Below are 16,848 nucleotides of genomic sequence, written 5' to 3' on the forward strand. Positions count from 1 at the left end.
AATACAGCTAGACCCTGTTGTTAGTGCTGACCTGTGACGCTTTCCCATTTAGCATCAGCGCCGTCCTCAGCCACCACATACCCAATGGAACTGAAGCCTCTATTGCATTTTACTCCAGGACCTTGTCTGCCGTGGAGCGGAATTACAGCCTGCTGGACCATGAGGCTTTGACTGCACTGGCCAGAGTAAAGAGGTTCTATGAGTATATTTATGGCCGGGCCTTTGAATTGGTTACGGACCACAAGCCGTTGTTGGGCTTACTGGCTGGGGACTGACCTACCCCAGTGTCATTATCACCCCACATGACCAGATGGACCATATTCCTAGCTGCTTACTCCTACCGTCTCATCTACTGACCAGGCTCCACTTTGGGGCATGCTGACGCTCTAAGCCGCTGCCCACTGCCTGAACTTCTCGCTGACCCTACCCCCAAGATGCCAGTCCTCCTCATTGACTGCCTTGAGACTGGGCCTGTCTTGTCCAGTGACATTGCCCATCACTCTGCAAAGGACTCCACCATCAAGCAAATTTTGAACTGGGTGTGGAGGGAATGGCCCAAGGGGCCTGTTGGGGCTGATTTCAAGAAGTATTTTGCCAAACGCGATGAGTTATCGGTTGTAAATGGTTGTTTACTATGAGGGGGACCGGGTTGTTGTTCCACCCAAACTGCTCATTGCAGTGTTAGAGGCATCCTGAAATTGTCAGGATGAAGTCTTTGGCTAGGAGTTACATATGGTGGCCTAACATGAACAGGGAGATTGAAGAATGGGTGGCTACCTGCACACCGTGCCAGGAGTCCAGACCAGCTCCCCCAGAGCGACCTCAAGCACCATGGTCTAGGGTGCACATTGACTTTACTGGCCCAGTTCATGATGTATTGATTACTAATCTTCTTCTTGCCTTCAGTTTTAAATTATTATAGTTTTTAGGGCATATCAAATTTTTCAACTTTCAATTTCCAAACATTATGGGTACTCAAATATTGTGACATGCCTTGGGGAGTGTAAAGATATTTGGTTAATTTAATATAATTTAGATGTCCCTGGTAAATAACTACATAATTATAACTTTTTAACATTTTGTTTGTTTCATTGGTTCATCACACAGTCAACAGATGTTTAAATTTGATTTGGCATTTTTGTCCACCTATCATGTCCTTCCCAAATGTCTGGAATCAGAAAATGTTGTTTGAGATGGTAAAGGTATTGTCATAGGATGTAATCTGTTCCAAGTAAAACTGCTTTTGCAAAGAGGGACACATAACTAAGGCTGATTATCAGCAGATTATCCAGAACATGCAAAAATGAAGTCAAAAAAGCAAAGGCTCAAAATAAACTAAGACTTGCTACAAAAGTCAAAGATAATAAAAAAAGGTTTCTTCCAACATATTAATAGCAAGAAAAAAGTGAAGGAAACAGTAGGTCCACTAAAGAGAGAAGATGGCAAGGAAGTAATAAGGAGTAGGGAGAAAGCAGAGAATGTGTAACATTCTTTGCATCAGTCTTCATGCAAAAAGAAATTATAGTCCAACGTACCAAAAAAGCTACTGTAAAAGAGAAACCAGAAATAAAAATTAAAATAAGCAAGAAAATAGTAAAAGAATACCTATCTGACTTTGATGACTATAAATCACCAGGACCTGACAGATTACATCCCAGAGTTCTGAAGGAGCTGGGAGATGTTATTTCAGAACCACTGTATGACATCTTTCAAAAATTCTGCAGCACAGGGGAAGTACCTGAGAATTGGCAAAGGGCTGATGTCAATATCTTTACAAATGACTTAGATAAATGAATAGAAGGGGACCTCATCAAATTTGCAGATGATACTAAACTGGCAGGAATTGTCAACACCCCAGAAGACAAACTCAGGATCCAAAATGATCTTGACAAACTTGAACAATGGGCCCTATCCAACAAGATGAATTTTAATATGGAGAAAATAAAAGCTTTGCTTAGGCAAAAATTATTTTTCAAGGCACCATAGGGTAGTACAAGAAATAATAGTTGGAAACTGATCAAAGAGAGAAGCAGTAAGGACAATTAACCAGTGGAACAGCTTGTCTGCAGAAGTCGTGGCTGCCTAATCACAGGAGGTTTTAAAGAAAAGACTGGACAATCACTTGCCTGAGATTGTATAGGTTCTCCTGCTTGAGCAGGACCTCCAAGGTCCCTTCCAGCTCCTGTCCTGTCCAATCCAATCCAATCCAATCTAATCCAAACCTACCTTACCCTACCCTACTCTATTAACTGATAGTGATTTTGTTAACGCTTATGGTTTTAAGTAGTGCTCCAGTTGTTTTGGGATTGCACCTAAGGTGTCTGTTAGTATTAGTATTACCTTTGTTTTATTTTGCCCCAATGATTCTATTTCTTTTTCAGGTCTTTATTATTTGTGGAATTATCTGCAATTAGGTCAAACAAAGACCAGTTGAAACCTAAAATCTTAGTCCTAATCAAAGAAACATCTAAGAATATAGGAATCCTAAGCAGGGTGGTGGCTTTTGTTTTTGTAAAATTTGTGCTCCAGTCCAATAATTTAATATTTCCAGAGTTAATATTGTTTTGCTATTGTTATGCTTTCAAGATAATGTTGAGACCTAGTGATTGCCAAGACTAGTTTCTGTTTTCTCAGCAAGATTTTGGAAGTGGTTTGTCAAGTGGATTCTTACTAGGATTTAGAGTGGTTGGGCCAAGGTTACCTAGGCAGCTTTGTGCCTGTCAGGACTAAAATCCTCAGTCTCCAGGCTATATTCTGGTACCTTAAGCATACACTGGCTGTCATTACAAACACACACACACACACCTACCTATAATATGCATGCCAGTCCTTCGAGTTTGAATAAGACATACTTTTCTGCAGTTCATCTGCGGACATGAAAATGTGTCTGCAGTTTTAGTATAGAGATGGAGAATCGAGCACAACAAAGACACTTTAAGTCCATTAATGTAGTAACTGTGGATGTTGTTCTGCAGCATTGGTCACCAGTCTCCAGCTAACATCTTGGTACCTTAAGTACTACACCACACTGTCTGTCATTATATACAAACATGATGCTTGCATGCATATGATAAAGATAATGTACAGCTAGGTGAACCTCAGCTACTGATGTTCTGCAAGAACAATTTTAATGTATTTTATGAGCAATTAAAAATAGTCTGCAGTAATGTTATCTGCATTCTTGGGGGAAGTGTCATGAAGAACAATTTTGTTAAGAGGATGATGGAACATTTTGTGATTTCTGTAATAATTATTCAGATTTAAATATACTACCATGCAAAAGGAAAGTGATTAATTCATAAAAAGTAATCTTAGGAGTCCAAGCTCTACAACTGATTGTTAGCCACTAATGTATGTTCTTATTCAGTCAATGTCAAAATTTATTTCTCTATAGTCAGTTTTCAAACTACCTCCTTATCCCTGAAACTACATCCCTGTAGGCATTCACTATGATTAAAGCAACTGCATAATAGAAAATTCTTATATATAAATGAAATTTTCCAATTCCCTCTTCTATCAAAGGAATACATCTAAACTTATCCACTGGCCAGGAGGAAAACAGTTTTGCTTGTCCTTGTACTATGTGACATATAGAAATCAACTGGTAAAACCTGTCATGACATTGACATAATCATCACGAAGGCAGTGATGGGTTCCGGATTGCCCGCAGGCATCGTACTTGCCTAAGATGCTTCCACAAGCTTCCCCGATGCTCCAGCTGCTCGACAGAGCACCGTGCAGGTGCCGTACACACAGTGCGTGGAAGCGCCAAAAGCTTAAAGCACAGGTAAGGAACGCAGGTGGGCGGGTGGGCCCTCCGGAACATTGTACTGGAACGATACCCAGTGCTCCGGGCAGGATCCGGTACACCTGTACCGGGGCGTACCACCTGCAACCCACCACTACACCAAGGGATAATTTATTATCAAAGAGACAAAGAAAGGAACCAGTGAAAAAGCTGACATTCTAAATAACCAGAATGCCCAATTCTACCTAGCTAGCTTTTACTTGAATGTGTACTTTTTTTCTTTCCTCATCTAATAAGAAAATTATTGTTTTCTTTGGAAACAATTTTCAAGCATAATAGGAGTTTAATTCTGCTAAAAATGTGTATCACCAAAAACATCTGGAATCTATAGATTAATCAAAGTTTTTACTTAGAGCCAAAGAATAATCAGCGAAATGATTAACACATACACTAAATCCACAATACTTACCACTAAACTTACTTTACATGCAGTTTAAATGATATATTTAATGAATCAGAGGTATCTGTGAGTATTTAATGTCCTCCAATTTAATACCCTCCAGTCCAATAGTCTGGAATTCAGTAAACTGTATCAAACATTTTTTGGAAGGTAAAAATCATCCAGTGATAATTTCCCTTTTAGGTGTCCCTGTTTGGCTTTTTGACTATCATTCATTATATTGGATTTATTTGTTGAAAACATAAGAGACATTTGGCAAAATGTGGGGTTTTCCATATGTTATTTACCCTACTCATCTCCAGGTAATGTATCTGTTTTAAAAATATCAAAATTGCTAACTGTTACTGTTGCTTATGTTTAATCTGGAATACTTCTGTAGTTCTGAATGCTGATGCATTTTTTTCTCCTTTAGTATGTTACTTCATTTTTCAAGCAGGCATAAATAAGAATGTAGCATTTAAACCTCTGGAACAAATGAGAGATGAAGCAGTGGATATAATTGATAAAGGCCAATTTGTTGGAGAAAGAAATGGTGCATTTTGACCAAAAGGAAAATATAACTTCTTTAGATAGTGATGGGCACCAGAATTTCTTAAAATTAAATAGAGCAAGCTTGAAGAAAAATGACATGCGTTAAGTTTTTATCAAACCCATTTCTACTATTTGCTTTTTAATCTATCACTTTATTCATTATAATGTCCACATTACAGATAAATTTTATAAAGATAAAATTAGAATGGGAGGGAGGAAAATAATAAATTTCTACTCTTGGCCCTCTGAAGGAAGGACATTTTAACACGAAACAGGTGAATGGAAACTAGTAGTTCCTAGGCTGATAATAATTCTCATTTTGTTTCTCCAGTTCCACATTCTATCTGCAGGAGAGAAACATTATCACCTTCCCTACTTCAAATGTGAAATATGCTGGGATGAAATATCTGAGTCCATAGCCTATTGTGAAGTCAAAATATTAATGTATGTATATGTGGATGGGAAGCATATAAACATCTTAAAAATATTGAAATGCTAAAGATGATAAAATAATAGTTATGCCAGTTACTCACTTAAGAAAAAAACAAGTAATCTAGAATTTTGGCTAGAATATGCTGACCACAATGCTTATATTATGCAAAACAAAATCAGTTCACCCTGAAAAATGGTAGAAATCATTCAATCACCACCATTAAAAAGTGGTAGAAACCATTCAAATAAAAGATAGATGAGCTAAACAATGGTGGATAAAGTAAGAGACAACAAGCAGATCATCTAACACTTACCTGGAGGGGGTTTGAGGATGTGAGTGAAGAGGGAAGACCATGACCTGGAGGTAGGTTGGTCTTTGTGGGGGAGCTTGAAGTTTGGTGAACTGGAACTGGTGGATTTTGATTGTGAGGCTGTTGCTGTGGTGGTGGAGGTGGAGGGTGCTGTTGCTGTTGAGGCAGTTGTGGCTGTGTTGGTTGCTGTTGGGATTGACTAGCTTGTCCCTGTGCTTGCTGGCTAATTTGGCTCTGCTGCTGTTGCTGCTGCTGGAATTGTTGAAGATGCTGGAGTTGCTGGAGTTGGGAATTCAGGGATGAGGTAGCTATAAGTGATTAAAAAAATAAAGCTGGAGTTATAAATGATTCTTCACAAAGTTATAAATGACAATAGCTATTTCTGGAACCTCTACAAATAAAATCTGAAATGGTCAAGGACTAGAAACACTGAAGTAAAGTGGAACAAAGATGGATGGATACTGGTTGAGACCAGATTCAAGAAAATGGTACAGTACTGCACAGAGGAAATGGAATAATTCTCCAACAGGGTTCCTTTAGCTGTGTTGGACTTCAATTCTCAAATCTTCTAGCCAATATAGCCAATGGTTTTGCTACAACCAGTATTGCAAGTAGGATTTAATCAAGGAAGAGCAGAGTTGGGATAGTTACTCCATATGATGTGGACATTAGATCTTGCAAATGTACCTTAAAGTGTCATTTGCCTTTGTAGCATCTATTTTACCCTAGTGGTATATATCAAATTTGTGTCCCAACCCTAACCCTAACCCTAACCCTAATTTTAAATCCAACTGATTTCAGTGGTTGAAAATATTTCATTTTAAATATACTTTGAGTAATTTTCCACTATAATTGAAAGAGGATTGAGAATTCTTACATTTTTTAGATTTTGAAGGGGAGTAGATGATCTCAAGGAGGACCTTCAAACCAGTCCCGGTAGGTCCCAAATAATACCCCCAACTGAATAAGACTCCAAGGCCAGCAGTTCCTAAAATTTCCATTTTATGTCATATAAAGCTGTCATATTGGCACGTCTGGGAAAACCCAAATCTGAAAGCACCCCAGATTTTCTCCACCCAAAAGAAAGTCAAAGTCCCTTCCCCTGCACTCACAAGTCCATCCCATGACCCAATTATATATTTTATTTATATAATTTTTTATTATAATAATCTTTCACTGTGCTCAGTTTTCCTGTGGTTCACAATTTAGATGACCCTGCTGGGATTATGAGTTCTTTGTTCATCCATCCCAGATATAACTGTCCTCCCCTTGATGAAGCAGCAAAGATGGGAACTAATATTATTATGGAATTAAAAACTAATAAAGACAAGTCCACATAATACTCATCTATAGATTCCTAAATATCTTAAATGTTATTTGAGATTGTCTAACAAAGATAAGTCATCCATCCCTAAGAGGTGTCTTTAAACCAGAAAATTAGAATTGGATAAATACATGACATACATAATTAATGATAAATTTTCAAGCATATAAAAGAGGGCACCTTGTTTAAGAAGCATTAAGCTGGCTTCTGCAAATGTAAACTACTTTTCATTAAACTTTGGCTCACGGGGCAGAGTTTGGGTAAAAATTTTTTTTTATGAAATCCAATCCTGATATGATCTGAACTATCACAGAATAAACTGCCATATTTTCTTAGAGTATTAACTGCATCACGACAAAGATCACTCAAAATAAAAACCTAAATAGCTATTTTTTTGTATGAATCTTGCCAATAACCTGGAAAGAGTCAAAGAAGAATTCTTATTTACTAAGGTTTCTATTGCTTTTAAGTATGGTTTATTTTGATGTGTAAAATCTTTGTTGTCTGTATTGATCTGGAGGTTTGGAAACTGCCTGAAAATGATGGAATTTGGATCACTTCAAAGGTAGCCCAATGTAGCTTGATCCCAAAATTCCAGCCACTCCTTATCTGCCTTGGCTGGTGGCTAGAGCCACACTTGAGGCATAGCTGCTGCTGCTCTCTGACTTCCTCCCTCGCTAGCTTGCCTCGACCATGCAGTCCCCATGCACGGCCTACCTTTCTGAATCAGGTACCTGCCTTCCAGTGGTGGGTTCCGGATCCCGTTGCAACCGGTATGGTTGCAATGGGGCCCAGAGTCTGTCCCTTCATCTGAAAAGAAAAGGAATGAATAAAGCCAACCTATGGAATTGTTACTTGTTTTTTAGAAAATATGCTACTTGGCTTGAATACAAGCTGAGCCCAATACTGAACCTTACTCGTATATTCAGTTTTTTAAACTTAGGAATACATTTCAGAAAAAGAATTCAGTATTGCTCTGTGAATGTACTTATGAATTTCATTCTTCTTGATCTAACGTCTTAGATGATTTTGGATTATATCTTTTTGTTGGTCCCCATTTTGTTGGACCCCAATCCCCCTCACGTTTAAAAATTTACTACACTAGTGAGGTCATTCTAGTTGCAAAGCAATTGCTAAAACATGCATTCATAAAGATAAAATAATGTGAATCCTAGGAAACCAAGCAGCTGCTGAAATAAAATGAACCTGGCAGGAATTCAAGGCTGTAAAAAGCTTCAGTACATTTTAAGATGAAAAGTCTAAAAAGCTTGGGTGACTAAACATGGTTTCCCCTGGCTTCCCTCTCTCTGCTATAGAGAGAGCATTCCATTAGGGACTGTTGGTCCAGGTAAGACCTGGGCTAATGTAATGTAGTCTTAGCTAGGAAAGATTTTTGTGCCAATACTGGCACAAAATAACAAACTCCCTTGGTTTGTTAATTGTATTTCCATTTTAAGTGTTTATTTTTCAGTTATTAATTAACTGTAAATATAAAAATATCAGCCATTCTTTTATATATACTGTGTAACATCTTTTGCATGCCATTCTTGTAGGCTGTCATTTTAATATCCACTTTGAGCTCAGTCTCAGTCTTGTCTGGTGAAACTTGTTTCTCTTCCATAACATCTTTTAAACACTAACTATCTATAATGTCAGACTCTCTTAAAAGTAACTAAATATCACTGATCTCCGCTCCTTGCCTGCTTTTCTTGCTTGCTTAGACTCGCCCAGCTGCTCTCTGGCTCCCTCGTCTGCTTTCCTCCGCTCACCAGTCTTCATTGCTCACCTAATTTTTGGTAAGTTGCTTTGTATCACATGTACAGGGACTGTGTGGCCAGCCCTCCCACCCCGTTGCATTGCCCATGGGAAAATCTGCTCCAAACTAAATCGAGTCCAAACTCAAACATGTTTTAATTTTTTTGCAGCAGCCCTTAACAGGATGAAAAGGCAACAGAGTTTGACAGCTTTTTCAGTAGGAAACTAAGATCGGAATAAATTGTATCAGAATTTGGATGATCCAAAACAGTCACAAGCACAATCACCCTAACTTGGAGAAAGCAGCGCGTCAATTATTGAGCTAAAAACCGATAACTCCGAAATTGAAAATAATCTTCCTGACTGCTGGATAGTGCAGCAATATAACAACTTTAAAGAAAAATATAAAAGACTGGTAATTTCTAACAAAACGTTAGATTGTGTATATTGTGCAAAATATGACTCCACAAAATAAAAAAGGGTTCGTGTGTCAAAAGAATGGAAATATTTTCAGATTGAGGCATCAGGAAAAAATAAAGAGATACAACAAGCTTCTCTAAGGAAAAAAGTGAAAGAACATTTTTCATCAAAAGCTCATAACATTTGTAAACAGAACTTAAGACAATGTCAACAGGATATAATAATGAAAAGAATAGATATAATCACTAAAAATAGGTAGGTACTACTTGTAGAGTATTTAAAACAGTTTACAGCCAAGCACAAAGATGTAAACCATTTTCAAACATAGAAGGAACGTTGGCTTATCTGAGTGGTCTTCTCTGTGCACTATAGGAAAGTCCAAGCATAGGTTAAATTCTGCCCATCTGCCCAGGACTGAATTGGTCATCTTTAGCCACACCTCTGGTTCCATATTGGATTCAGTTTTTTTCAATGAAGGCATGGTCCTGTCAAGTTGTACAACAGTGGTTCTGTCGTGTACAATGATGTCATTCAGCATGTCCAGAGGGTGTTTCAAGATGGTGAGAGACCTCAGGGCAGGGTTGGACTCTCCCGCAGCGCACAGAGAAGACCATTCAGGTAAGCCAATGTTGCTTCTTCTGTGTGCTGCTTGGAGAGTCCAAACATGAGACATACCCAAGCTAAATGTCACTAAGGTGGGAAGTATGAGCATCAAGGGTCTCTCCACTAGAATGAATACCCTGAAGACTTGTCTCCCAAATGCCACGTCCACCAAGTCAAACTTGTCCAGTTTATAGTTTTTTAGAAAGGGAGAAGGTGATGCCCAGGTCGCCGCTCTGCAAATCTCCTCTATGGATGCTTGAGTCGCCAAGGCACTCCTAGTGGAGTGAACTGTGATGTATCTTGGGACTGGCCTGGATTGTTGTTCATATGCCAAGGCGATGCAAGCACACAACCAGCGTTCAATGGTTGAGGGGGTGACTTTACGACCCCTAGATACCTACTGGAAGGAGATGAAGAGCGACTCAGAATGCCTGAATGTTTAATATATCTGCACAGAGCTTTCCGAACGTCGAGCGTGTGCCAGCGTCACTCCCTGGGATGTCTAGGTTTTGGACAAAAATCTGGTAGGATGACCTCCTGGGACCTTTGAAACCAGGAGTTGATTTTAGAAATAAAGGAAGGTTCCAAAAGGAGGATGACTCTGTCAGGGTGGATGATGCGTAAGTCCTTCCTGACCGATAGTGCCACCAACTCTGAAATCCTCCTGGCAAAGGTGATGGCTATGAGAAAGACAGTTTTAAGAGTCAGATGTCTGATGCTGAAAGCTCGTAGTGGTCCAAATGGAGGGCAGATGAGAGCCCACAGGACTACCCCCATTCCCAAGTCAGATACCGATGGACTGGGGGTCGCAGATTCATGGCTCCTTTTAGGAAGCAGCGGACCCTGGGGTGCCGCCCAAGAGGTAAATGGTTGTCGGGGGCCAAAATCATGGATAATGCTGCCACTTGTGCCGAAGCATTTTGGGAGACAATCTGTGATCTTACCTCTTGTAAGAAGTCCAGTACCTGCGGAATGGAAGTTGTGACTGGTTCGATGTGGTTCTTGGAGCACCACCTGGAGAAGGCTGACCAGGTGGAGTCATAGATTCTGATGGTGGAAGCACGTCTGGAGGCTTATATTGTATGGATGACTTTGTTGGAGAGCCTGTCCCTCTTCAGGAGGTCCCTCTCAAGTGCCAGACAGCTAACTGGAGCCACTGAGGCTCCAGACAGAGGAAGGCCCCCTGGCTGAGAAAGACCTCATTCTTGGGAATGCACCAGGGCTGGACAATGGAGAGGCTAATGAGATCAATGAACCTGGCCTGTCTGGGCCAAAAGGGAGCCATTAGGAGAACTTCCGCTCCTTCTGTCAAGATCTTTTGGATCACCCTGGGGATGAGAGGTAGCAATGGAAAAGCATACAGGAGGCCGGGATGCCAGCAACAATGAAGGGTGTTGACCCCCTCCACCTGAGGCGAGTGGAATCTGGAAAAGAAACCTGGGAAGGTACGTGTTCTCCAGGCTGTAAAATAAGTCAACTGCTGGACAGCCAAACTTCTGGGACAGTTGGTAAAAGAGGTTCGAGTGCAGGCACCACTCTGACTGATTGATGGTGGCGCTGCTCAGCCAGTCCACCTGTACATTGTTCACCTCAGAAATGTGTTCCGCTTGAAGGGAACAGATGTGTTTCTCTGCCCATCTTCCCAGAGTCTCCACCTTGGCCATCAGGGACCTAGACTGGGTGTCCCCTTGGCAGTTGATATGCACCTTTATTTTTTTTTAGATGAAAGGAAATGTGTGTGTGTGTGTTTTCAAGGATTCCAGCCACTGAATTACTTTCCATTTAGGACACAATTTGGGCAAGAACTAGGGCTTTCCCCCTTATAGCTGTTTGTCTCATGGAGGTAAATCAGCTGGAAATGAAGCTGGATGGATAAATCCTTTCTTCCTTGTGACCCCAATAATCACCATTGGTCTGCTTAGACTGCACTTAACTGGTAAATTTTCTTGCTTTGTTTCCCCTCCCAGTCTCTCTCCCTCTCTCCGCCCATCTCTCTCAAAAAGAAAAACATATTAGAAGGACATTTTCTTACTTTTTAAAACAGGCTTCCTATTATTTGAAAATGTAAGCTTTTATCTCTACAATTGTGTCCAAATAGATTGGAACTGCATGTTTAGATAACAAAACCTTTATCAACCTGATGATTGATACATATGGGTTATACAAGCGATTCTACTTGCTATAAGTGGTTGCCCTTTATACATGGGTGGTGGGATGGGAGGAGAAAAAGTACATTAATCTCTAATCCTCATCTTTATATGTTAGGATAGCATATATTTTTAGCCCTGAAGAGGGCAATGGTCACTTACACAAAATCAAACCATCATCAAAAGAGAAAGAAGAATAAAAGTTTATTTATCTCTCAATGTTCTTGTCATAGTAGATATATTTATTCTATGCTTAATTCAAGCATCCTGTTTTTTATTAGACAAAGCTGTAGCACTTTTGAAAAACTTGTCTTCATTTATGAGATACACACAACAGCTGCTTCTTATATAGCTCTTGCATCAATTTTCAGAATGTATTAGTGCTTTTGTTTAAACCACTGTTTTACCAAGTTCTGGAATGGTCATATCATTCAAACGTTATCTGCCTTCTGGCCTATTTATAAGTATAATCTTTATTGTCATTGTACTTAAATACAACAAAATTAACCTCACTGGTGCAAAATTATAACAGAAACGAAAAAAGAAAGAAAAAGAAAACTAGCGTGTGCATGGAGTGATTGTGGTTGTATTTAAAAGTCTCACAGCCCAAGAATAGAAACTATCTTTAAACCTGTTTGTTCGGCTGGCTATACTTTGATGTCTTCTGCCTGATGGTAGAAGTGCAAAGAGACACTGACCAGGGTGTGAATCATCTCTGAGTATCTTCCTTACTCTGCTAAAGCAACGAGATCTGGCGATGGTGTCAGTGGTGTCAGAGGTCAACCAATGGTTTCTTGTGCCGAATTGATCACTCTCTGGAGTGCCTTCCTGTCCTCAGCTGTTAAACCAGCATACCATACTGTAATACAATATGTGAGGACACTTTCTATGGTGGACCGATAGAAAGAGGTCATCAGCCGTTGTTCCACCTGATTTTTTCACAGTACTCTAAGGAAATGAAGTCTCTGTTGGGCCTTTCCAATCACCAGAGACATGTTGTTTTCCCAGGTGAGATCTTGACTAATAAGCACTCCCAAGAATTTAAAAGAGGAAACCCTCTCCACAAAGCCCCCCTTGATATACAGTGGGGCAGGTTCCTCTCTGTGCTTCCGGAAATCTAGCACCATCTCCTTTGTCTTACTAGTATTTAGATGTAAGTTGTTTCTTGAGCACTATGCAGATACCTTCTGGACTTCTTCCCTGTATGCTGATTTCTAGGATTTTCTGCTGAAACTTATGACTCCTCTGATAGCAAGCATGATCCAACATTTTTATATGAATTAGCCTCCGAGCCACAGTCTCCTCTCTGCTCTGATCACAATTAGATTATTTTGTCTGTGTAGACTATATAACTTAAATACTGAAGGTAATAAAGCAAAGTGATAAAGAAGAAACTATGATAATAGATCAGAATGAATCCATCAGGAGTTCTTCTGTAGCATCCTAATATTGTGACACATGGGGCTATTTATTGGAGAAATGATTTGTTTCACTGTTCAGATTTTCATTGTCTTATTAGAGTTTGTAATGTAGAAAACTGTAATAATTTTAAAATGTTCTAGTGAAGAAAACCAACACAAAAGCAACAGCTACTCCCATCTCAAATTTATTTTTTTCTTTTCTTTTTAGCTTATGACAGTGCTTTTGATTCAAGTTCCCTTTGTGCACCATAAAAACTATACTAACTTATTTTAAAACCACCACATGTAAGGAAATTGCCAAAGAAATTAGATTTTAAGTACTATTTGCTTCCTCTGTGAAAATGGGAATTAAAGCATCATATTGCTTAGAAGGCTGGAACATCATTCTCTATATTAGTTCGGTTTATAAACAAACAAAAACAAAAAAAACTTTTTTTCTTTAAAGTTAAAAACATCTCCATATTATTTATTTCAGTGTATTCAAACATATGAATCAATGCATTCTTTATCAAAGAATATGTAATCATTGTAATCTTCACTCTGACTTAATTTTAGCAGAGCTGAAGAGAAATGGATTGTTTTCTTCATGAATGAGCATACATGTTAAGCTTCTTTGATGTCTTTCCTTGCCAGAAAGAGATGACCCATACAGTCACAGTTTAAGAGAGGCAATCAATAGTGAAGTGATGTATATCTAGACTAATTCATTAACAAGCTATAGTTCAATACTAAAGAATCCTGTTTGTTCTGGATTCTTTACTCCATTGCTGATTCTGGTTTCTTGCCCTATTTTGAAGACTTATGTCACAAAATCAGTATGTTCAAATCTTCCAAGCCTTCATATATCAATTTTACTTATTCATGGTCAGTGGTGGGCTTCAAATAATTTAACAACTAGTTCTCTGCCCTAATGCCTGGCTGGGTAGACGTGGCTGGGTGGCTATGTGACTGGGTGGGTATGGCCAACTCGACATCACCCCCAGCCCCAGCCCCTGGCCACTTGCCTCAGAGACATAGGTAGCATTCACTGGGTTCAGACCGGTTCGGTCTAATCCTATCACTGGATGGCTCCGCCCCGCCTGTTTTTCCACCCGTTTTGAAGTCCACAAGTCTTAAAGTTGCCAAGGTTGGATATCCCTTAGTTAGATGTTCTGATATACCAGTGTTTTTCACATTTGGCAACTTTTAAGGTGTGTAGATTTCAACTTCCAGAATGCTGTCCAGGCAATTTTAGTATTGCAAGTTTGAAAAATCCTGTCAAAAATGGGCAAATTAAGATCCTTTTTAGGGATTTGGTCTCCTTTTTTTAAAAAAAAAACCAGATTATTACAGATTATCTTGAGCAGCATATCTATTGTGTGAAGGAAGACTATTAGAGTCTTCTATTAGAGACATGCTTTATGCATGCAATATTGAAAGGCATCTAAGGATCACTAATCTTCCCACCTTCATGAACCATAATTTATGAGAAGTTCACAATGATCTCAACAGAAGTTTTTCTCAGCTCTGCTTTGCCTGAATATGCAATATCTATAATCTGTCACTGAGCTGTGATCATTCTGGTCCTAAAAATAGACAAAGTTCTCTCAGTCACAAGAATTGTCCTCCATTCTCTTTATTTATAGTATGGGACCCTAAAAATAGACACAAAGGTCTCCCAATCATAAAACTGTCCACCTCTGTCTTTATATTCTGGAATAGTCAGATAATGGGGAAAAGCTGAGCAGGAGAGATACATGGACAGACATTATTATTGATCTGATTTATCCTAGAACTGTTATAACTGGAAAAAAGGGACTTCTATACTGATACTTAAGATTCCTACACTATCCCACCCCATTTCCTTTTTTGGGCGTGTCTCTTGGTTTTCCTACCTCCTTTTCTTGATTTATTTCCAAAGAGTCTTCTTGTTGTCCAAATAAATGTGCTAGAGACAGATGTGTGTTTTAAAACACAACCCGTTTTGCAAAGAGATGTAAGGAAAAGGTCCAAGTTGGGTGGAAGGACTTTTGATCCTCTTTCAAGTTTATTTTCTCAGAATTGGTTCTAAAACTGGACGTAAAGTTTATTAGTATAGAAATTGTAATTGGAGCGAAGAAGGAAGCAGGGAGCTTTAGGAAGATAGCATTATGGCAATTCAAGTTTTTGATGAAGTTTTCTTGTTTTACTTATTTTCATATCTTGAATATTACATTTGTTCAACATAATCTATATATGGAATATGGGAACTTATATCAATTTTTTTCACAAAGTTTTGCTATAGTCCAGATGTTACTGTGTTTAGTAGTGCGAGTTTATACTATTTCATATGGTTGTGTAATAATCCAAATTCAGAAGGAGGAATATGCTTTGGGGTGAAGACTCACTTTGTGTTTGCCAGCAAATGTTTAAAAGATTTGTGCAGCATAGCAGGAAAAGGACAATGTATGTGAAATATTGAGAGGTCTGAAGTGTCTGCCCACACAAGCTACGAATTCCTCTTCCCCTTTCAAATCCAGATTGTTGTGCAGCTTCAAAAGAGGTAATTGAAGATTTGAAATCTTCATTTTTTGGCTTGTTTCTTGGAATGTTTTTTTGTCCATTCAGGCCATTTGTGGGCCATTTTCAGGCTGCTTTTAAGCCATTTTCAGGCCAATTTTTAGGGCATTTTGGATGGCAAAACTGCCTGAAAAATGCCCCCCCCCTGGCCTGAAAAACAGGCCAAAACAGGCCAAAAGTGGGAGGGGACAGGCCAGCCAGTGGTGGGATTAGCCGGTTCACTGAACTGGGGAGTATTTTAACAAAATGGGTCACCCAAACTGTTCCAAACCATCTGACGTCTACCTCTGTCCATGGTAAATATCACCAGCCACCCTAACAATCCACAATTTCTAAATTCATTCCATTGTCAAATAAACTTTTTCATACATAGCATTACAAAAAGAGAGCTGTTTTACTTTTTTCTTCTGTAAAATGATACATTTATAGTTTGATTATTTTGTCTTAATTGTCCTCTTTCTGCTATTCTGATGTTTTGTTTCTATATTATATACTCATATACTTCATCTACAAATATAAAATAAGGTGTATAAATATAAAGCAAACAAACTCTTGATTGATAAAATTATTAATCTCACCTTTCTTTTTGACTACTCCTTACATCTCTTTAGTGGATTCCTGTCCATATCTGGATCAGGTTCTAATTCATAGATCATAGGTTTGAACAGGAGCTTGGGGGTCTTATACCAATTTTTTTCCTTTATTTCTCTTCTTACAATAGATATTTCAAAGAATTTTTATGGTTATTTTCTAAGTTCCCTGTTGAGCTATCTGATCCATTTAGTGCATTTTAATGGTAATATTACTTCAGCATCTCACTTATTTCTGGGGAAAATGTGAAAGTAACAATTATTTGCTTCTTGAACATCATTCATCATTGAAAGTATTTTCATAAAAACACTTTGAAATAAATAATTATTCCCTTAACTAAAAATAAAAATAAAATTAATGCAAGTGGAAGCTTTGTTTTCAACAGTTAGTGCAAGATAAAAAAGGGGTGATGAGAAAGAATGCTTAAAAGATTATCTCCAAACTCATCTCATCTCACAATCACAATTCCCAATACAAAATAGATTATCATAGTCCATCTCCTACCTACACCTCTTTCAGGAAGGAGTATAGTTGTTTCTACATGAGAATTTAGGTTGGTGAAACATT

The 16,848-nt window shown here is 38.7% G+C and overlaps 1 protein-coding gene across 4 annotated transcripts in view; it reads right to left on the reverse strand.

Moving 5' to 3' along the window:
• The window catches only part of POU6F2 (POU class 6 homeobox 2), a gene marked incomplete at its 5' end in the record, with an annotated part of 355,508 nt that overhangs the window by 142,463 nt on the left and 196,197 nt on the right, over positions 1–16,848 (reverse strand). For all 4 annotated transcript variants that reach the window (XR_014173560.1, XR_014173561.1, XM_081932598.1 and 1 more), the window contains one exon: positions 5,486–5,790. Coding sequence is in view for 2 of the 4 variants with exons in the window: in XM_081932598.1 (XP_081788724.1) it covers positions 5,486–5,790 (305 nt within the window). The remainder of the gene's footprint in view (positions 1–5,485; positions 5,791–16,848) is intronic.

Source organism: Natrix helvetica (genome assembly GCF_964273705.1).
Source record: "Natrix helvetica genome assembly, chromosome: Z".
Taxonomy (NCBI): Eukaryota; Metazoa; Chordata; class Lepidosauria; order Squamata; family Natricidae; genus Natrix; species Natrix helvetica.